At 47.7% G+C, this 20,752-nt stretch overlaps 8 protein-coding genes across 8 annotated transcripts; 4 read left to right on the forward strand and 4 right to left on the reverse strand.

Annotated features, from left to right (window-relative positions):
- Positions 1 to 3,367: 3,367 nt before the first annotated feature.
- N7455_007136 (RIC1 family protein) lies at positions 3,368 to 6,856 on the forward strand (the record flags this gene model as incomplete). Its single annotated transcript, XM_040957694.2, has 5 exons — positions 3,368 to 3,691; positions 3,755 to 5,149; positions 5,206 to 5,473; positions 5,529 to 6,004; positions 6,056 to 6,856. 5 exons carry the CDS (start codon positions 3,368 to 3,370, stop codon positions 6,854 to 6,856), a joined length of 3,264 nt encoding a protein of 1,087 aa, XP_040811801.2.
- A 1,562-nt stretch (positions 6,857 to 8,418) lies between these two features.
- N7455_007137 (uncharacterized protein) lies at positions 8,419 to 9,363 on the reverse strand (the record flags this gene model as incomplete). The annotated part of the gene is made up of 1 exon (XM_040957790.2): positions 8,419 to 9,363. The coding sequence occupies one exon, from the start codon at positions 9,361 to 9,363 to the stop codon at positions 8,419 to 8,421; it is 945 nt and encodes a 314-aa protein (XP_040811821.2).
- A 735-nt stretch (positions 9,364 to 10,098) lies between these two features.
- On the reverse strand, positions 10,099 to 10,653 carry N7455_007138 (uncharacterized protein; the record flags this gene model as incomplete). The annotated part of the gene is made up of 1 exon (XM_040957711.2): positions 10,099 to 10,653. The coding sequence occupies one exon, from the start codon at positions 10,651 to 10,653 to the stop codon at positions 10,099 to 10,101; it is 555 nt and encodes a 184-aa protein (XP_040811825.2).
- A 670-nt stretch (positions 10,654 to 11,323) lies between these two features.
- On the reverse strand, positions 11,324 to 12,956 carry N7455_007139 (uncharacterized protein; the record flags this gene model as incomplete). Its single annotated transcript, XM_040957767.2, has 3 exons — positions 11,324 to 12,195; positions 12,249 to 12,475; positions 12,541 to 12,956. The coding sequence occupies 3 exons, from the start codon at positions 12,954 to 12,956 to the stop codon at positions 11,324 to 11,326; spliced, it is 1,515 nt and encodes a 504-aa protein (XP_040811870.2).
- An 828-nt stretch (positions 12,957 to 13,784) lies between these two features.
- N7455_007140 (uncharacterized protein) lies at positions 13,785 to 14,444 on the forward strand (the record flags this gene model as incomplete). The annotated part of the gene is made up of 1 exon (XM_040957754.2): positions 13,785 to 14,444. One exon carries the CDS (start codon positions 13,785 to 13,787, stop codon positions 14,442 to 14,444), a length of 660 nt encoding a protein of 219 aa, XP_040811792.2.
- A 1,906-nt stretch (positions 14,445 to 16,350) lies between these two features.
- Positions 16,351 to 16,839, forward strand: N7455_007141 (uncharacterized protein; the record flags this gene model as incomplete). The annotated part of the gene is made up of 2 exons (XM_065605547.1): positions 16,351 to 16,465; positions 16,538 to 16,839. 2 exons carry the CDS (start codon positions 16,351 to 16,353, stop codon positions 16,810 to 16,812), a joined length of 390 nt encoding a protein of 129 aa, XP_065461401.1. The 3' UTR covers positions 16,813 to 16,839.
- Positions 16,840 to 17,314: 475 nt separating this feature from the next.
- On the reverse strand, positions 17,315 to 18,239 carry N7455_007142 (PEX11 family protein; the record flags this gene model as incomplete). The annotated part of the gene is made up of 3 exons (XM_040957774.2): positions 17,315 to 17,483; positions 17,544 to 18,021; positions 18,173 to 18,239. 3 exons carry the CDS (start codon positions 18,237 to 18,239, stop codon positions 17,315 to 17,317), a joined length of 714 nt encoding a protein of 237 aa, XP_040811793.2.
- A 453-nt stretch (positions 18,240 to 18,692) lies between these two features.
- N7455_007143 (Zn(II)2Cys6 transcription factor domain-containing protein) lies at positions 18,693 to 19,574 on the forward strand (the record flags this gene model as incomplete). Its single annotated transcript, XM_040957755.2, has 3 exons — positions 18,693 to 18,797; positions 18,865 to 18,962; positions 19,028 to 19,574. The coding sequence occupies 3 exons, from the start codon at positions 18,693 to 18,695 to the stop codon at positions 19,572 to 19,574; spliced, it is 750 nt and encodes a 249-aa protein (XP_040811869.2).
- Between the last annotated feature and the right edge of the window lie 1,178 nt (positions 19,575 to 20,752).

Genomic DNA, 20,752 nt, shown 5'->3' on the forward strand with positions numbered 1-20,752 from the left:
TATCTTCGCGAAGTCTTTGACGAAGCGTCGGTAGTAGGTGGCTAAACCTAGGAAGCGGCGGACTTCGTTGACGTTTGTTGGCCGTGGCCACTCCTTGATGACGTCCAGTTTCATTGTAACGGCATGGACCTTGCCGTCTCCGATAACGTGGCCACAGAATTCGAGCTCCTTGGTGACGAATACGCACTTTTTCGGTTTGGCAAAGAGCTTCTGCTCGCGTAAGCACTGCAGGACTTCCTCCAAGTGAGTATAATGCTCTTCCAGTGTCCTCGAGTATACTAAGATATCGTCCAGGTATACCACTACCGACTTGCCCAGGTAGGGGCGGAGTGTCTCATTCATCAAGGTCTGGAAAGTGGCCGGCGCATTGCAGAGTCCGAAAGGCATCGCTTTCCACTCATACTTCCCCCATATCGTGTTGAATGCCGTCTTCGGTGTCGCTTCCTCTGCCATCCGAACCTGCCAATACCCAGCCACCAAGTCAATCTTCGACAGGTATCTGGCTTGGCCGACGATGTCCAACAAGTCCTGGATTCTTGGAATGGGGTACCCGTTCTTGGCAGTGAGTTCGTTAAGGCCTCGGTAGTCGATACACATTCTCCATTCCCCTCCCGGCTTCTTGACGAAGACCACCGGGAAGCCCCAGGGGCTCGCTGACACCTGGATCAACCCTCTATCCAGCAAGTCTTTCACTTGCTTCCTCAGCTCTTCGAGCTTCTCGTGGGATAGGGGGTATGCGTTGACGTTCACTGGGTCAGCCGTGCCTGTGTCGATGTGGTGAACAATGTTCCGCTTGGGGGGCAGGTCTGTTGGCAAGTCGTCGGCGAAGACATCCGCGTACTTTTTGAGCAACTTCGCTAGGCGAGGGTCCTCGGTGGACTGGTCACTGTCCTCGCTCTTCGCGGCGTAGAAAACCGCGTACTCGGTATTCTTATTTTTCAGGGCTCGTCGAACGTCCTTCTTTGATAGCAAGTTCAACGTCCCTTTCTCTTCTCTATCCAGTACTCGGCCATCCACCGCGTGTACTTCGTGTTCTCCTTTATGGTCAGTGAGCCACATTCTTCTTGTCGGGAAGCTAACCTTCGGGTCGTGCGTGCATAGGAAGTCGTTACCGAGCACTACATCGTACCCCTCAATGTCGACTGCCCACACCCTTTTTGTGCCGGCCCACTTGCCTAAGCGAATCTCCAGGTCCATTGTACCCTGAGTGTGTAGGGTCTCGCCGTTCGGCAGCGACACCGGCAACGGCACGCGCTTCTTCCACTTGCCGCCTAGACGCCGGGCAGTCTTCAACGATACAAACGTGTGGCTTGCCCCGCAGTCTAACAACATACGACAAGTGACAGAGGGTCCGGTTGCCGTGGGCCGAGAGAGTGAGCCGTCGAAGAAGTTGAGATGTTCTCCGAGGGCGTTCAGCCTCATCACAGCCCGCGGGGTATCCCGCTCTCTTCCATCCTGGCTAAGCCCGGTACCCTGCTTGTCGGGGCGGCGGGGCTTGGGGAGAGGGTCAGCAAGCTCGCCTAAGCTTGCTGACCCTGCCCTTTTCCCTTCACCTTGCAGTTTCTCTTGAGATGTCCGGGCTTACCACACTTGAAGCAAGTCCTTGTGTCCTGCATGGCAGATAGGTCCATGGCGTCAGGGCTTGCGGGAGCCCGGCCGGCCTTAATATGCCGTATGGGACGGCCATACCCAGACGCTTCCTGGGTACTCCGTTCGAGCTCTAGCAAGAGATTGACTGCTTCCTCGGCATTTGCTTCAGGTCGGCCCTGCTGCCTGAACCACTCTGCCCTGAGAGTTGAGTTCAGGCCCGATACCAGTTGCAGGATATACCCTCTTTCCGAGGGGCTTTCCGACAAGTTGCGAGACAGCTCCAACAAGGCAGCGTGGTACGTAGACAGGGAGTCGTTTCCCTGTTGCTTGTGCGTGTACTCGCGCAAGCGGTCCGACTCTGCCGTCTTTGGCTCGAACTTAGTCCGGATCCAAGCCTTGAAATCCGCCCAAGTGGTGATCCGTTCTCCAAGTCCCGCATCTACCTGCTGGTTGGTCGTTCTCCACTTCACCTGAGCGTCTCCTGTTAGCAAGCCCGCGGCGAAGGCCAGCTTGTACGCGTCGTCATCGCTTCGGCCGCTCACCATTTGGCGGCGCATAAAGTAGTCATCGACGTCATACAACCAGTGATTGGCAGCGTTGCTTTTCTGGTTGCCTTGGTACTTGGCCGGCTGACCTAAGTCCTTCAGGCGGCCAGCAATCTCCGCTGGGTGAGGGCCGGACTTTGGCCCTGTGGCCCCCGGGCTCTGGCCGAGGCCCGGGCCATACGTTGTAGACATCATGACGATGGCTTCGTATTGCACCGCCATCATCTCTGGGTTGGTGGTTACTTGCTGGAAGATGGCCATCCTTTGCAGCGGTTCTGGCAAGTGGTCGAAGGCTCTCTGCATATATAGCGGCAGGTGAGCCCTAAACGTTGCCGGCGTCTCCGCCTGACTTGTCGGCGGCATTGCCTCCGCTTGCTGGAACTGCTGTTCCTCTTCAAAAGGTTGATTTTCCATTGCGGCAAGTGACCAATTGGGGTTTCGGCGAGTCGGTATCTTCCTTGTCAGAGGCTTTCTTACTCTGACTTCTTCCAACTGCCTCTGCTTCTTGGGGGCCCCCACTTCGCCCCTAAGGATACGGATCCTTGACCTCTCGCAGCGTTTCCCTTGGTGTACCGCCGCCAGCAAGTTCTTGGTACCGGCTTAACGAGCGGTCCACCGCACACTGCTTCGTGGTCCCTGGATCGAAAATTCCTTGCAGCAGGGGCTTGCTCGAAGCCCTCGCCTGCTGCCTGGCTTCCTGGGTACACTTGTTGGTCCCAGGAACCGGTGAGGAGGCGCGGTCTCTTATGGGGATGCCGCTGCCTCCCTCCGGCTTACCGTAGGAGGTAAGGCCTTAGCAAGACATGCTACCAGATGAGATTCTGTTAGGATCGCATGGTTTCCATTGGGTAGTACTAATTACTAGCTAAATGCAGAATGTATTACATCAGCGCCAAGCATGGGCTTGGCCTCCAATAAAACCCCTGAGTGCTTACTAACTAGCAAGTAGTAGTAAGCACTCGCTACCAGGTACTTGCTCCAGTACTAGGAATGTAGCGCCTGAGGCACCAATAAGTTGTGGCCTCAGGCACAGAGAGTAAGCAAACCCTCCAAACCTCTCGGAAGCACATTTCCCCGGTCTGTTTCCATCCACGTTGTTTGGACTTTGTTACTTTACATTTGAATTTGTGCTCTGGGATTCTTGTCTGCACTGCTGACGGAGAATTGGTTCTTTGGAGATGACTCCATGTGAGCTTCATTGTCCATCTTAACCCCTGAACCTGACCTGAGCCATGTACTGGCCTCATGGAGTTCCCAGGGTCTACGCGGTCAATGGACCCGATATTGCCTATGCCTCTTCTGATGAGGATCGCGAAATTCTCAACACCACTCCAACCAATGAGCGCAGTACCTTTGACGATATAGTGGAAAAAAGAGGGGTGGACGGTCAACATGAGTCCGCGGACACCCAGGCCCATGAGTCGCAAGACAACTCGCCCCCGGACACCAGCAAATCAGAATGGGGAGATGAATCTATTAAAGGAATTTGTGTGTCTCGATCTGGTCAGATGTTTGCCACAATGTCAGAGTCATCAATTGCTCTTTGGCAGACTCGGGTATGTCGACACCGACGTTATGGTTCATGGGAAGTCTGAGCTGGCGACTGACAATTCTGGCAGCCTACAGCAGTAGTTACGGCTATCTCTCGATCTCGATTCTCGTTAAAAACATACGGTCCGAACGTTTCAATCCTTATGCACCCGGATTCCACGATCCTGGTTGTACAGACCCTCAATGGGTACCTACTCACATACTCGGTGGCGGTGGATTCAACGACTCAAGTTTACCAGCAGCGATTCGATCACTCTACACACCCTCGTCGTCAACAATTAGCCCGATTTTCCGCAGTTGAGGAGGCCAATGTAGTTGGGGATATTAGCATCCGCTTCCGAATGGCCATCAAAGTCGAGTCGGGAATCGTCAAGGCGCTGGCGCTAGATCAAGAACTTGTTGTCGCCACTGTAAAACCACCAGCTATACAATGCATTCGGTGGACGCCTGAAGCCGGAGGAGCACAGACTACATCTGAGCTACTGAGTCGCATCCTAGGGATCTCGAAGAAGGTCTCGATTGTGGACATGGTTTACGATCGTGCGATGAATCTCCTCATCTGGATCACCAGCAGTGGCCAGGCATATGCTGTGCAACGAGATACAGGCTTACAGCAGGATCCCGAAGCAGCTAAGAAACTATTCCACGGACATTGCTTCCATAATCCGAAGGATGACAGCGAGAACGCTGTGAAGGTGACCGTAAATGCACGCTTCTCTCTGTTGACTGTGAGCTGTTCAAATGGTGAAATCTTGGTTTACACCGCAAAAGATTACATGGGGAACATTCCACTTTCACAAAAGCTCCATTTACCAGCATCGCCCACAACCACCGGGGCTTTGACTTTTATGAGCTATTCCCCGGATGGATATTGTCTCTTTGCTGGTTTCGAAAATGGCTGGACAACATGGAGTGTATTTGGGAAGCCTGGAGGAAATAGCTTTTCGGTGGACATCGCGTTGGCAACGGCCAATTCGGAGGATTGGTTAACTGGGGTGTCAGACGGGTGTTGGATTGGCGGCGGGTCGGATATCATTCTGTCTGGACAAAATGACCGTCGCCTGTGGGTTCTGGAGACAGCTCGCAGTGCTTTGACTGGCTGCTTTTCGTCTGCAAACTTGGCTAGAGGCCTGCTGCAGACCAGTACTGAGTTTATCCTCTACCGCGGTCACGATCTTCCAGATCTTATGACAATCTCAGGAAAGGATTCGTTGTGGCACCATGCCCAGTATCCTCCAGCATATCTTCATTCCCAGTGGCCGATTCGATCTTGCGTCGTGTCTCAAGATGGACGGTATGTTGCAATTGCAGGTCGGCGTGGCCTTGCACATTACAGTGTCACCAGCGGCCGATGGAAGGTATTCGAGGATTCAAAAGCTGAAAACTCCTTTGCTGTGCGAGGGGGCATGTGTTGGTACGGCCACATACTGATCGCAGCGGTAGAGAGTGACGGGTCATACGAGGTACGATATTTCTCCCACTTGTGTTGGTTCCATGCATGACTAACTTGGATTGAAAGATTCGTCTTTACTCGCGCGAGGCTTCTCTCGGTAACAATTCGATTATGTTCATCGAATACCTCCCATCACCAGTTGTGTTCATTGGACCATCTGGGGAAGATTCTCTCTTGGTTTACACATACGATAACGTTCTGTACCATTATATCATTAATTCGTCGCAGCCTCAGATCACTCTTGTCCCTGTTGGACAGATCGCTTTCAATGGGATTGTTCGGGCACCCTCTCGTGTCCGATCGATCAGTTGGGTATTGCCAGAGGAGCAGATGCGTGAGTTAGCCTTTTTTTCATGCATGATCTGAGCACATCATTAACAATAAAGCAGGAAACGGTGATCCATCTCAAGACGTGAAGGTCGCATCCGTCCTTCTTCTTGTGGACGGCAACTTGGTATTGCTGCAGCCCACGGTGTCAGATGCGGGCGACCTCAAATACGACATGCGCGTCATATCCCATGATGTCGAGTATTACATCTTGATGCGCGACCAGGTTTCCTTCAACTTTTCCTCGCAGGTTGATGAATCCCTACCCGCCAGTCCTTCTGTTGATATGGCACTAGAGCCACCTCATGGTAGTCTTTCGCTCCGGGATTCTCTTTGGATGTTCCGGGGCCAAAACTTGATAGCTTGGAATGATGTTCACGATGTTTTGCGGGAGGAGCTGGTGCCGGCACCACTCGACATTCCCCTGGACTTCTATCCACTGTCTGTATTATTGAACAAAGGCATTGTGCTTGGCGTTGAATCGGAAATGATGCAACGACGCGATGTGACATTCACTGTTCTAAAATTCGCCATCCGAGTAAGTTACTTTCTCCATCGATAAGATCTTGTACTGACCTGTGCGCCTCAGACACACCTCTTCTTACCCTATTTCCTCCAATATGGCCTAACCAATATTGGGACACCCGCGGCTCTCGCTCTCTGTCGCCACTTTTCTCACTTGTCTTATTTCGCTCATGGATTGGAAATCCTACTTCACCACGTGCTGGACGACGAAGTGGATAATGAGAGCCGAGCGAATAAAAGCGAGGACCCACAAGCACGAGCAGAACCACTACTCCCAACCGTAATTGCTTTTCTTCAAGCCTCGCTTCCTCCCAGAGATTACCTTGAGATTGTCGTACAATGTACACGGAAAACAGAGCTTCGATCGTGGCGCACACTGTTCACCTACCTACCTCCACCCAAGGATCTATTTGAGCAGGCCTTGAAACTTGACTCCCTCAAAACTGCAGTTGGATACCTCCTTGTACTGCAGGCATTTGAGGATGAGGAAGAAGGACATGATGGCCGCATCGAAGAATACGTTGTTCGTTTGATTGCTCTCGCCTCCCAGAAGGGAGACTGGGAGCTATGTGCTGAGCTGGCCCGCTTCCTTATTGCTCTGGATGCTTCAGGCGAGATGCTCCGGCGCGCAATTTCCCGAGTTGGTCTGCGATCGAACTCCCAGTCTTCCGTGAAAGGCACGTTTCCTGGCCCGGCACCCCGATTTGGTCCTGCCGGTGTCCAAGGCCTTGGCTTGAACCTCCCAATCAGGTCGCCGTCATGGGCGTCTCTTTCCCCGACATCGTCGCCTTCACCCCTTCCAAGCCGGCAAGATGGTGATGTGTCAGATGAAAATTCACATTCAGTAGATGAGCAAGGTAGATAATTAATTGGAGCTTGTTGATAGTAAAAACTGTGAAAAAAATAACTTTATAGTAATCTCCGTATACACCACAGCATGGTCCATACGAAAAAAAAAAAGAATACCGTAATTTGACAATTTGGATCTTCACTACGCCGAAGATCATCCATAGACTGAATCAAAACCCACAAAGTATGTCAAACCAGCCATTGCCGGGCTTCTCAAATAAGGCCAGTTAGGTTCGTTGACATCTGCCTGAACTGCATTCTCTTTGCTCGGTAGACAAATAGCAATCCCCACGTGATGAACAAGAGTCACCTGGACATTTATGTTGAGATTCAGTTGATACATGGCCATTCGTGTTTGACACCGAGTAATCACTATCAACGACTTGGCACTTGATGCTCTCCACGAGACCGCCGACATAGGCTATAGGGCCTCTATCTGATCTCGATGCCTCGAACATGGCAGAATGGGAGCGATCGAAGGCTACTATTTCAATTTAGCATCTTTTATCACTGCCCTAGATACTCAACATCAATCGTATTGTAGTATAATATGGCAGACACTTACCTGTAAAGTGTGCAGATGTTCTTCTTGCCTGATGCTGCCTCGCAGGGGATATATACCGAACCAACATTGCGATTGCTAGAATACATTAGTCCCATTTTATAAGGAGAAAACGAGGTAGCCAGCCTTACTAGGTTCTGTCAAGCGCTTGGCATGAGCCATCAAGCGGTAGTTCCTGATTGTGAGCCCAGAATACTTGGTTTTGTAGATACGGGGCTTCGTGGAAACATCTGTCTGTCCAAAAGCCACCAGAGGGTGAAATACCAGAGTAAAAGATATGACACTAGAGACTACCATAATGGAATATCGAGATTATACACTCCAAGAAGATGAATAGCCTAGATTAAGGATATTGGCGAGTGGAAACACGGCTTTATATACCATGCCCCAAGACCGGGTTCTAGTCCGGGTTCTAGTCTGGGTTCTAGTCCGGGTTCTAGTCTGGGTTCTAGTCTGGGTTCTAGTCTGGGTTGACGGGGGTCTTGTGTAAGGGTTACTCCCACTAAAACAATCCGCTGGAGAATAATATCAAAGAGATGCAGTATAGTTACATCTCAAAGTAAAAGGACGTGAGCTATAGAGTAGAGATTATAAACCAGGAGACATAATCAGAAAAGAGAACTGAAGAAGCTACCATAAACAAGATCGGGGAGTACAAAGCTGCAACAGATCCGAAGAATCCGGACCAGAATCCCCAGCGAAACAGCTGCCAATGATTCTACAACCCTTTAATTAGCAAGATTACGAATACCCAACAGCTGTCAATATATAGAGTTTACACAACCCTCGTTTTGTATATTGCAGAATTTGAGAAAGGATTTGTGAAAATCATATAGTATCATTGTAAAAGAACATTGTACTTGTGGAGATCAACTCACCGCATTATATCACCTGCATTCGCTGAACATCGCTCTATCAAATCATAAGTTTGAGATTTACCAAGGGTCATCTGGGCAAAGGACTATTCATGAACACAACAGATGTGTATAGAACATGCCTAAATCCACGTAGTGGGATTAAGCAGTGCCAGATACAGGAACCGGCTCAATATCAAATCGTAGGTGTATATGGTACTGACGACCGAGAGTGTGAACTCTAGCGATGCGATGCGTACCTCTCTCCCAAGCCCCAAGAACAAGGCATGCTGCTGCATTCCCTAGCTTGGTACCTAGGATCTCTCGATAGTCCTCAGTACCGTACTCCCATACCTGACTCTCAATTCGATCGGCACGGGGCCAATCCACGTCATGTCTGGGGTAGAGGATTTCCTGCACGTAGGGAAGGGTCTCCTCATTTTGAATATTAATAAAATACAGATATTTGAGGGTATCGATGGGGTGGTCAAACTTATATTGAGCGAGAGCGATATCCGACCAATTCGGTCCCGCGTATCGGTAAATACATTCACCGATTATAACGCCTTCTGCGAGGGAATGTTGATACTCGGTTTCCCTTTTGTAGCCATTCTCGTCATAACCATGGAGTGTTAGTCTTGCAAAACGGCACCTTTTACCTTTTGTTGGGAACCCCAATTGTGCTAAATCGTCTTGGATGGGTGGAGGTGGGTCATCAAACTGGTTATCCGAACAGTGAAATCTCTTTTTCTTATCGCTGTGGTTGAGTATTCCGAACAATGTATGTTCTGATTGTGCACATGGGCATCCATCTCGAGTTGGGTCAGCAATCCATGCTTCGTATGCAGCCCCCTTTTGGTAATACTTGTCGACTTGTTCGTCCGACACCGGGGGTCTGTCGTCACTTTCATCGTCAGCGAACAGAGGGGGTATCTGTCCATCACTGGATACACTGTTGTCATCTGGAATGGGATAAGGGAAAAGGGATTCGGCGGGTTCTGCGGATTTAGAGGCCAGACGCCGGCGGGTTGGGGAGCGAGGAGAGCTACACCCATCCACCTCGTTAAGCCCACGTTTGCGGAGCCCTGCTGGTGTGTTATCTGCCATTTTTAGTCTGGGTTTTGCTTTGTCTTAGGTTGTATAGAAAATAGCGGGAAGTTTGGGTCTAGTTAATTGTGTCTTGTAATAATTTTATCTCGAATGAATTCTTGTTATGAGGAAAGGAGAATCCCTATAATTATATAGTTCTGGTGAATTGACCTTCATCATTAGTTGAATGCGGGCTATTAAAAGAAGAAACAGAGAAGTCTTTGACGAAAATAGGACCCCCAAGAGCCAGATCAAGCCATGAAGATGCCAGATAGTGAGGTGATTTGGTACAAAGAGAGTAGAGACCCGCGACAAAGAGTACAGGAATACATCCACAAAGGGCTCGAGGCAATACAAAGCCAAACAAAAGCTCCTTTGTTGGAACAATACCATTCTAAGCTAAAGACTATATTTGTCCTGAAGTCAGGGGTAAAGTATAACAATACAAGCTATAATAATAGACAGTTTACCATTAATAGCCTAGTATGATGCTTTAATGCTAAGTTTAGAACAAGAACCCTCTAGCTGTGAAAGCTAGATGTATATAGGAAGGAAATGTGAATTGCAGTTCCATGAATAGTAATTGGCTAACTTGAATGGAGACGGGGGGGGTAGATCGAGTGAAGGAGAGCTTGTCTTTCCAACCATGTAACGTAACCCGAATAAATAAGCACTCGACACAACCTTGGAACCCAACCACCACACTACCATGTCCCGCCATCTCGGGTACGGACCCAATCACAATCTATGTATTTAAACTTTCGATTCTGGAGGAGTAATCCCTGCAGACCAACGGGTTGACCGAGAGCTGCCAGAAATAACCCGTAAAGCAGCAAGCTGCTTCCGCCGTGCCCTCAAGGCTTCCAAGTCTTCCTCCAAGGAGCGCGTATTGACGGCCATTTGAGCAATACGGGCAATAAGAGCACACTCAACCAAAGCAAGCGCAGCCGGGCTGGCATCAAAGAGCTCATCTGTGAGTGGAGAGTGGTATACCTCACCAACACCACCCGCAACACCGGCTAGAATAGCTTCTTTCACGCTAACCTGATTTTCCCCTCTAGTAACATCGGCCTCTGGACAGAAAGGCACTGCCTGAGTCCCGGCGTGTGAGCTTTGTGGTGTAAGCTTAATTGAGAATGCACTGGTGGGAGTCGAGGGATCCTGGTGGTCATTAGTAACCCGAGGAGGCAGGTCAGCCTCGCTAACAACCTCGTACGTGGTGAAGCCCTCTTGACTTAAGCCAATATCGCTAGAAGCCTCCAGAGAGGGGTTCTCCGGATCGGAGTTCACGGCAGGATAGCGCATCATGTTTCTAAACAAAGTGAGTATAGACCTGCTGGCACATAGAAACGCAGAAGGAAATCACCACTTCTTGTAGAGGGCAGTTTGAAAAGCAGAAGAATAGGTAGAATATGAATCAAGCTTACCTAGAGTAGGAAGATCCTTTTTTTATATTCACCCGGGAAAGTGCTTTCTTTGAGACAAAGAACGTGGGATAGACAAATGTGGTTTTCTCCACATTAGAAAATAGGAGAACAAACGGTACTTACCAGTAATCATCTGCTTCAGATAACTGGATGTTTGTCGGCCGCAGCCCGCAGGGATGTCATGCTTCTCATTCTCGGTATTTTTAAGCATGGTCGTCGTTTTCGGTATGGTCCTCATCCTTGCCCGCGCGGGATGGTGTTTGCTGCAGCCCGCGCGGGCTGATTGTAGGGAAGTAATGGAAATGTATTCCTCGGCTGCTTATTATGCTGAAATCGTAAAGATTAGTCCATACCTCACCGTATGGATATCCTTTCGAGTCAACCTGTCGAGGTTAAGACACCCCCCCATCTGTTAGTTATCCATAAAACCCGAATCCCGCCGAGGCTGCTATGTACAAAAACCACCTTTGTGCTTAAAGCAATCATATCTCACCTTCATCCTCCTCTGAGTCTAGAACTTCCTTGGTGAGTGCGGTAACCACGTTCTCCAGTTAAAAAGACGGAACATGTAGTGCGCGCACACGTGTGAAAATGTCGCGGCCGCGTGCACCTCCTTCTCGGCCCGTGCCAAGCGCCCTCAAGTCGGTGATGCCGGCCCCAAGATCATGACCAAGCTGGCAGTTCGCCCAGACAATACCTGCGTTGAGACGCTTGCCGACCCGGCTCATGCGGAACATATCATGGGTCAAGATAGTAGCCCCAATTCCATGAGGATTGGCGTTGCACAATTGGATGACTTCCTCCTCGGTGTCAAATGGGTAAACAGTCGCCACAGGCCCAAAGACCTCTCGTGCCACGAGACCATTGAGACGAGTGTTGCTCAGGACAGTTGAAGGGATCCAGAGACCATCTTTCGGAACTTCATCGGGAATATGGCCGGTCTCGAACTTGGTGGCTTGTTTAAAAGCGTCCACGAGGTAAGACCGGACCTTGGCATATTGCTCCGGAGACATCATTGGACCAATTCCCCCGTGCATGTGGTAATCAAGTTTGACGGTATCAATGAGGGTTGACAGAAACTGCTCGTAAATTGATCGGTGGACGTAGATATGAGACCCGCTGAGACAGAGTTGTCCACTGTTCTCAAACGCCGCGGAAGCTGCGAGAACAGCCGCCTCCTTCATAGTGACATCGGGAAAGATGATGGTAGGGCAACTGCCTTTGATCTCGAGAAACAAGATCTTGTGAATCTCGGGAGCAACTTTCTCTCGAATCTGAATGCTTGTCTTGACACCCCCAGTGAACGAAACCCCATGAACAAGCGGCGAGCCAACGAGGGTAGAACCAGTGCAGGGTCCATCTCCGAAAATGATGTTCATAACACCAGCTGGTAGGTTTACACGTCGGAGGACTTCGGTGAATACTATCTTCAGGGTTAGTATTCATGTAAGTAGATCGAATGAGATGATCACTTACAAAAGGGAGTGAGGCTAGCCAATTCGCTGGGCTTTGCCACACCGGTGCAACCGAATGCAAGGCAGGGGGCAACCTTCGAGGTCAAAAGGTACAGTGGCATGTTCCAGGAAGTGATAATGGCGTAAACACCCACTGGTGCTCGGTGCGCGTAGGTCAGAGTAGATACTCCAAAGTCTTTGTTGAGATGCACCGGCTCGTCGTTCTCAAGGATGTACTTGGCATAGTAGCTATCAAGAAAAAAAGAAACGTTAGATTATTTTATATGTAGAAATGCAATGAGCAGTTGACGAACCGGAAGTGTTCAACGGAAGCTTCAACTTCGGCTCGAGCCCGAAAGAGAGGCTTGCCTTGGTCAGTGCTTTCCCACAACGCAAACAGTTCTCTCTTCTCCTCCATAAGCGACGCAATTTGGAGGAGAATCTCGGACCGGTACTGAACGGTGGTCTGAGACCATTCTGGGAAAGCCAGAGATGCGACATTGACGGCGTATTCAACGACGTTGGCAGGACTACGGGGCACAATCGCCAGGTGTTTGCCCGAGCGAGGGGAAAATGAGTTAACCCATTCCCAAGTCTGGTCGGCATCAAGGTATCGGTTCTCAATGAAGTTCTGCACTTTAATAATTTGCTTCGAAGGATTGTTGAGGTAGGCTGTAAGCCGCTGGGGGGTGTCGAGGTTCCACAAAGCCGGAATGCTAGTGGCAGCCATGGTTGCGATGGATGAAGAAAGAAAGAAAGTGAGGAAGACCGCGCGGGACAACGCGCGTTTAAATAATCTTAGGTTTGTTTGCTATTGTTCAGTTTGTTTGTGTTCGACTTCTCAGGTCACATCAGCCTATTGTTTTACCTGATAGCATAAGGCCTCGGAGAAACTCTCTCCTTATATCATTCATAAAAGAGTTGCTTTCTATAGGCGCGCATTTATTTACATAATTCCATAGTTGAGCACGTCCCCATACCACATGGGAGGTCTCAGGGACATGGACTTACAGTGTTCTGCTCGACACTGCTGTCATCAGGCTCCTCTGATCTCTCCACCAGAGATTTACAGGAAGCTTTATCAACACACCGAGGGTCTACCAAGTGGATCGGATCTGCATGTTACGGCTTTCTCGGAAGGTATTCAGAATATCCTCACCAGAATCTTTGAGTATCCCTTTCCCTCCGCTTGAAGGATCTCTCCGCTTGAAGGATTGCTTCTCAAATAACGCCAAAGCCCTGAAGTTGACATTCATCCTAAGTGGAGAGACAATATGTGTCATAAATGATAAAGCCAAAGAAATCCACGTATAATATCCTCGCGGTCTTTGATCCTTTGACCTTTCGAGTCTTTGACAGTTGTTTCAATCCAATGTGCCCCACAATGCCATTGTCGAGGTTGCTTTGTTGTTTCTCGTGGATATATCTGCTCACTCGGGTATATAACTCTGGCTGAGGATGCCCTGGTTGGCTATTCCGCCTCTCGAATGCACTCTATCATATAATGGCTTTTAAGTATCCTCAGTTCGAGCCATACGGAGATAAGCTAATCCGATGAATGGAAAATGCCAACGAACCCGGGTGCCCAGTTCTCAGATCTACACTCACTACAGAGACTTTGCCACACCCTATTCTCTGGCATAGCGAGCATGAAAGAGAATGGCTATCGCCAGAACAGATTAGCTGTATTGTGGGTAGTGGGCTACCACTCGGACAACTAATTCCAAATGACATGTATCCTGCAGAATCCCCGTGTCTACGGCAGACAATCATCAAGACCCGGGGTGGGGTCACAGGGCTGATTGGGACGATTGGACCAGGCTTGCTTTTCATCTACTCTATTAGACGACGCTCTGCATCGAATGATCCGCACGTGTCCGAGCTTGCCAAGATTGCCTATGAAACGCATTTTTCGTTGGAGAGCGTGAAGCATGTAATTGTCAACGAGGTACAGGAAAATGCAACCGAACCATTTATCGGGGAGCAAATATACCCATCCCGTGAGGGACTTATATATCCGTCTGCAGAGCCTCAAACTTGGGACTACGCTACACCGGAGTTTAGGGCTATTATGGGTACGCCTATCGGTAAGGTTGTCGGATCCTTCATTCTGGATTCGCTTGGCCAGGGGGTGAAAAGGGTTTACCGCATTGTTACTCTCCAAAGAGGCCTTGAGCTGCACAAAATGGATATTCGTTTTGATATCGAGGATGTTTGAGGTGTGCGCTGAACCTTCCCTCCTAGGGGTTGACTGGGAGATGAGGGTTATGGAGGAATTTGCCTACTTTCTTTAGTCTAGAGTGAGATAGACCGGAGGGACTGTTTTGTGTTCGATTTTATGTTAGAAATGTATATGAATCTTAGAGTTGAACCACCATTAAATTTTCTAGTAGTTTGCAAGGTCGTTGTAATGTACCTTTTTTGAAGAAACTTGAGTCTATACCTAGGTACCTAGCTGCCGCCACTTTTACGAGGGCGCGAAGTGTCAGGGCTCACTGAGTAAATCTCAGTCCGGGCTCAGGCTTAGTGAGCTGCTCAAATACATCACGGGATAAAACCGTGAGGCGCTCATGGGAACCTAGTTGACGGGGCAATAATAGTGTATGTATTCAGTTAACCGACAAATTGTGACAGCCAGGCTAGATACAGGCTTATACCACATGCAGATGTAGTTTGAGCATGCTTAATAGTTAACATGAGTTATTATTCCTTGCCCCAGTTTAGATTTATATCTAATGTGTTTCGTTCAAGACATTGTTCGCAGCATGGCAGGGGAGAATGAAAGCCATTGGTGGTCAGAATCTCGTTACGACCGTTGACACTTTTGCATATCTATTGAGTATTGTTAGGTGAATTTTTCGATAACGTCATAAATCTTCGCCAACACTCACCATTATGATGTTCCTTTATACCTTGCCCAGCGTATCTGCCCGGTGGAAAATTATACTCATCGAACATATCCTCCTTGGCAGCCAGAAGGGGTCCCCATTTTACTTGAACGTCCTTTATGTGCTTTTTGAGACGTGAGATAGCATTGGGGTGTGGTGACTCCTCGATCATATCGAGGTCTTTGATATGAGCAGTATTTCTTTTACTCATTCTGCGGTAAGGAGGGATTTCGAGAAATGGCAAGGTAGGAAGCGTTGAAATGTGTGAGCCTAGACTTGTATTGGCTTGTGTTATCTGCTCTTCTAAAATGAATTACTGCCAATCTTTAATTTATATTCTAAACGATAGTAAACTACGAACATCCTTTTTGGGGGACATATTCGGGGGGAAAAAAAGGCGTCCCCTCACCAGAGCCCTAGGCGAAATATCCCCGTCTGGATTTCAGTCCATGATTTTCTTTCCTCGCTTGATAATCGATTTTCCGATCTTCCATGCTTTAGTCATCTTGAATTCAGACGAGGATTGCATCAAAACTGCCGCATGGGCCTGGGTTATTGTTACCGGATTACGAGCGGCATGGTGACGTCAAGTCCTCACATTGGTAGTACTACTTAATATGGGTTAGTTAAAGATATATCTCGCGGAAGACCAACCTTGGTTGTCACTAGCGTGTGGTCCGGACCGTATGGGGCGGTTAGTGCTGGGTGTTTTTGACCCCTCATGAGGGGAAAAAAAAGTCCCCGCACGAATCCGTACACAACGACAACGACAGTCACTCTTGAACTCTTGAACTGCGCAACGCCCGTAAGTTTCCAACGGCAAAGTCTCGGTGATAAATTGGCGTCATCCATGGATTTCGGCCCGCACTTTTAAGGTTTGATCGGCTTTTGCTCGTAGACTGTCAGCACCTGATCCAAGCCACAAAATTCTTCAAACATGTTCCGTGTACCCCCAAGAAAGCCAAATAAGGCTGAAGAATGATCGTAAAGTGAGGAAAGAAAGTATTGACTCGAAATCCAGTCTGTGACTGCTCCGTAATGAAAAAACTGAAATGCCTATATTCCGTTTCAATACGTATCCTGACCCAACATATTAATCCGAGGGACTGCGAAGTTGAACAGTTTACGTCTTATTTCCGGCCATATATCATTATTCATATCACCTGGGAGATTCTCGGTCGTCCTGTTTACGAATAATTATCCTTCTTACGCATATTGCTTGAAAGCTACCACAACATGTCCGGTTCTTATTCGGTTCCTCCCTCGCTTCCTGAAGTAGGGCCACGACGGATACGAAGCCGTGAACTAGCTACAATGCCGTGTTATGTTGGGTCTCAATATTCCAAAGATGGTAGGCTATAATTAAAATAATTTGCGAATCTTTATTTTCGATGCTAATATATTCTGGGTTGCCAATTCACAGATGACTGCTCTCTATGCTTGGAAGATATGACCTCCGAATCAATCTTTCGGCAACTACCATGCCATCACATATTCCACCAGCCATGCATTGACAAATGGTTGTGCAAGCGAGATGCAAGCTGTCCCCTATGTCGGCAGACTTTCTATCATTTACGCCCTTCAGTTTTCGCTTGGAAGTCTGCAGCCGTTCGAAGTCATAATGGAGACAACGTAGCTTCAGAATCGCGAGGTACTTTCGTCCACCGGTGCAAAAGGTTACTTCACTTAGAGAGTTAGTCATTTAGACGACAGGGTTAATGTCATGTATAAAATTTTATTGCAGTCACGATGAAGCTTCAAACAGGTCTCCGTGTGCTTAACATTATTTAATTTTAATTTAAGTATTATAGGCAACATTGAATGATTCGGAATCGGTTTGCCTTTTGTATTAGTCTTGTAAAACGGCCGAAGTCCTCTATACCCTTAAGTATTAGTTTGCCATTTTGATAAGTAATAAAGCTTCTGAAACATGAGGGAGATCGCCCTTAACAATGCTCTCGGATACATCCCCCGTCAAGAGTGGGTGATTTATTGCCACTCAAATAATTCAATTACCAAAAATACGAAACATGAATGCCACCTTGTTGGAACACACCATAAGCGGAGAATAAGCAAAACTAGATCCGAAACGATATATGACATGACCCCTTGCCTAAAGTATACCATATAGTAGTTGCATTCCAACTCTAGCACTGACATGTAATTGTACACTGTCTTCAACAGCCTCATAGTACAGACTTCATTTTCCAGCAGTCTTCCGCCACTGAAACCAGACACCAATCGAGGCACTTAGTGTACCAGCTATACCAACAAGTCCGTCATCAAGATTGGCAAATCCGAGGGCCGCAGTAGGTATGGTTAAATCGCAGAGGCTCGAGATTAATTGAACAATAGTGGTAAATCGCTCCCTTTGAAAAGTAAATAGTCAGCATTAAAGTCCGAGAAAATTGGTCAGCCAGCGAACGAACCTGTCAATTCTTCTTGCCTCGAGAGCTCCCTTGCCCACTTTCAGATCAAGTGTCTTCTGCTTTTGCTGTAGCTTCCATAACGAGTATATGCCAGCCCCAACACTGCAAGTAAGCCCAGCCATCCAAGCACGGTAGCCGAACTTTTGCAAACTCTTGATGTTGGCCATCTTCCAAACCCCAATAGAATCTGTGACAGTGAAAGTGTCGAGGGCAAGGTAAGCGCCATAGCCAAGATGATGGACGACAGTAAGGTAGCGAATCACAGGATCCACAGGACTCTTTCTATTCAATGCAATGGAAGCGGCGTTGAACTTCTCGATGAAGCTCCCAATTCGCAAGACCTTTCGTGTTATTTCAAGTTGCTTCTTTATCGCATTAATGGGGTCAATCGCGGATTGCGGGTGATTGTCGCGGCGAAGATACCAGCTGTAGAAGCGCGAGAAATATTGTAGTGTACGCAGGATCTTGTCACGACCCGCTAGAAATTTGTCAGAAGCTGTTGTTCAATGGACCGCTGGCCAGGTCAAGGAAAAGTGTAAGAGATTCCTATCTGGATCAGATATGACAGAATTGACGGCGATACACCTCAATGTTGTCGGATAGAATGCAACAAAGAAAGATCTACATACCTGTTGTTGCAATAAAAGTCAACAGGTGAGACAAAGTAGAGTGGTTAGGTAGCGCAGCTGTGGCCATTTCTGTGATTTGAAACTGGCTCTAACGCAAAATCAATTGCTTGTAGGAATGAATCAAGAGTGTCGGAAACCAAGTGAAATCGAAGATAAGTAGTAGATAAATACAAAAGCTTAATTTACTAGGGAGTGTCATGACTAGACCATACAGCCAGCCCCGGAGAGACGGCAATGATCGGTGGTTGCTCGATACCGAGCGAAATCCGATTCATCGGTAAGCCGCCGATTCTAGAATCTACGGATGTCTCGCCCCCTGGCATTACCCCCCCATTAAGCACAGAATAAAATAATTATTTGGAGATCTCCAAATATAAAAGATAATTTCTATCTGTAAAGCAGAAGAAGGGAAGAAAAGGAGATAAATTACCTAACAATTTAAGACAATTTTTTGGCCAGACCTGAGAATCTATCCTCCCACAAACACCCATCTTTCCTGTTTTATATCGATTCGATAGTCATGGCGCCCCGTGGAGCAAAGTCCACATTAAAATCTGAGGAAAAGTTACATAATGCTCGCAGGAGGGTATTGGCATGTGATCGGTGCCGCGCGAAGAAATCCAAGGTTTGCGGGAAAACACGCGGTGAGCAAGTAAATGCTCACATAACTAGATGTACTGACTTTTGAAAAGTGTGATGGAGCTATTCCTTGTTCTCGATGTCAAATGAAGAACGCAGTATGCATCAACCGAAGGCAAAATAAAACCAATAACAGGGTGCGCTTCAAGGAGTACGTAAGCTCTTACACCAGAAGCAAACATCTAATCATCTGGCTGGCGACTAATGGTTCAACAGATACGTTGAGAATGTTGAAAAACACCAAGCTAGGCTGAATAACCGTCAGCCGTACACAGACGATATGGTCTCTGAATCAAGTGTCATCTCACAAATCAACAATCAAACCACTGAACAATACTGCGGAGCCGATAGCATGCTGACGCCAGAATCATGCCTTCTTACACCTGACTGCCCCCAATCACCCGTGATGCCCTCGCCATTCCTGTCCAATCCACTCAATGGCAGCCAGATTGATCACAAACTCCCATTATCAAGCCCCACAGCCTTCGAGTCTTATTTTGAACGTCTCACCTGGGAAGCCTCCGATTTTAATCAAATAGATGGCATGGTGCAGGACTCCATTGGTCCCCTAATGCTGCATGCATTAGAGAGCCGGCCCACTGAGGGTTTCTCCCCAGTCTATGAGGAAAACACAGTGATATATAACAAAAGTCCCTTCTCTGGGGACCCGGACCTACTGCTGTCTATCCTGAATGCTCATATCTTTATGGGATGCGCCCCCTTGGAGATGGGCCTGGACTCGAAGAATGACGATACTCGTTGATACATCTGCTGCAATGATAAAATCTCAACATATTGATCTGTAGGATTCGCTCATCGATTAATTTAATGTTTACATCAAGTATAAAACATGCAGATAAACCCCTTAAAAAGTTTCAAATATGACTTCACTGTGGGTGACACACCGATTTCGCCAATTTGTGGATTCTCTTGAGATATGTAGGTATAGCAATTAGATCCATATAAAGGGTTCAACCTCCTTGTCGATAGAAGTAGCTCTCACACTCTAAGGGATATATTAAAATAGTTTGAATGGATAGACTTAGAAAACATAAACTTCCACGACCCCATGAGGAAGATCCGGTATGATCGTTAGTGGTAGTCTTTATCTCTCTTTTTATGGGGATAAGGGCAGTACTTAAAGGCGCCTTAAGTTAAGAAAAGTAAGGAAGCAAACGCAGTGATTAAAGGGGGTTAAGGTCTTTGAACCATTATTTTGTTTTCCCTGAGTAAATGATACCTGCGCCATGAGACTGGACAACAATCCGCCGAGCACCTTTGGCGAACTGAAAATGAACCTAGGCGCCAGGGACAAAATTCGAAGAATACCCAACATATGGGGCATTTACTCCCATAAAGGTGGGTGTGTTACTACACCCTGCGAGACGTACCGCAAGCGCTGTGAAGATACTTTGGGAAATTGAGAAGAGTTATGTATCCGTTGCGAACACTTTGGAATCCCTTCAGGGTGAAATTAAGGCATGTAGGAGTGTCAACAGGCATTATGTTGTTCGCCATATTAAACAATCAAACAAGTAAGTTAGATAAGTAGGTACTATTTCGAAAAGATCATTGACTCAAAAGAACAAAACTTTGCCATGGGAGTGTTTTGGGTAAGTGAACAAGAGTCAGTGATGAGTTAACCTCCACACACGACGAGGTAATGGTAAGCATTGATTAAAGGCCCGAAGAAGGCGTGGGGTCCACTAGGCAAGAATCATTTACGAATGCACTTTGTCTAATACACACACTCCTCGCGATAACTCTGGTCACGATATATTTTGGCTGCCTTTTGAGTGGAAGATAATATATAGGTGAAGTCGGGCATCATTAATCAATTCCAGCTTTTTCCTTCATGATAGACAGTATAAAAACGGAAACAAGTCGACGTGTCATATGTGTCATATGTGTTAGGTGAATCGTTAGCCAATGCCGTCTTCA

Source organism: Penicillium solitum, assembly GCF_028829755.1.
Source record: "Penicillium solitum strain IBT 25940 chromosome Unknown utg000004l_segment0_segment0, whole genome shotgun sequence".
In the NCBI taxonomy this organism is placed as follows: domain Eukaryota; kingdom Fungi; phylum Ascomycota; class Eurotiomycetes; order Eurotiales; family Aspergillaceae; genus Penicillium; species Penicillium solitum.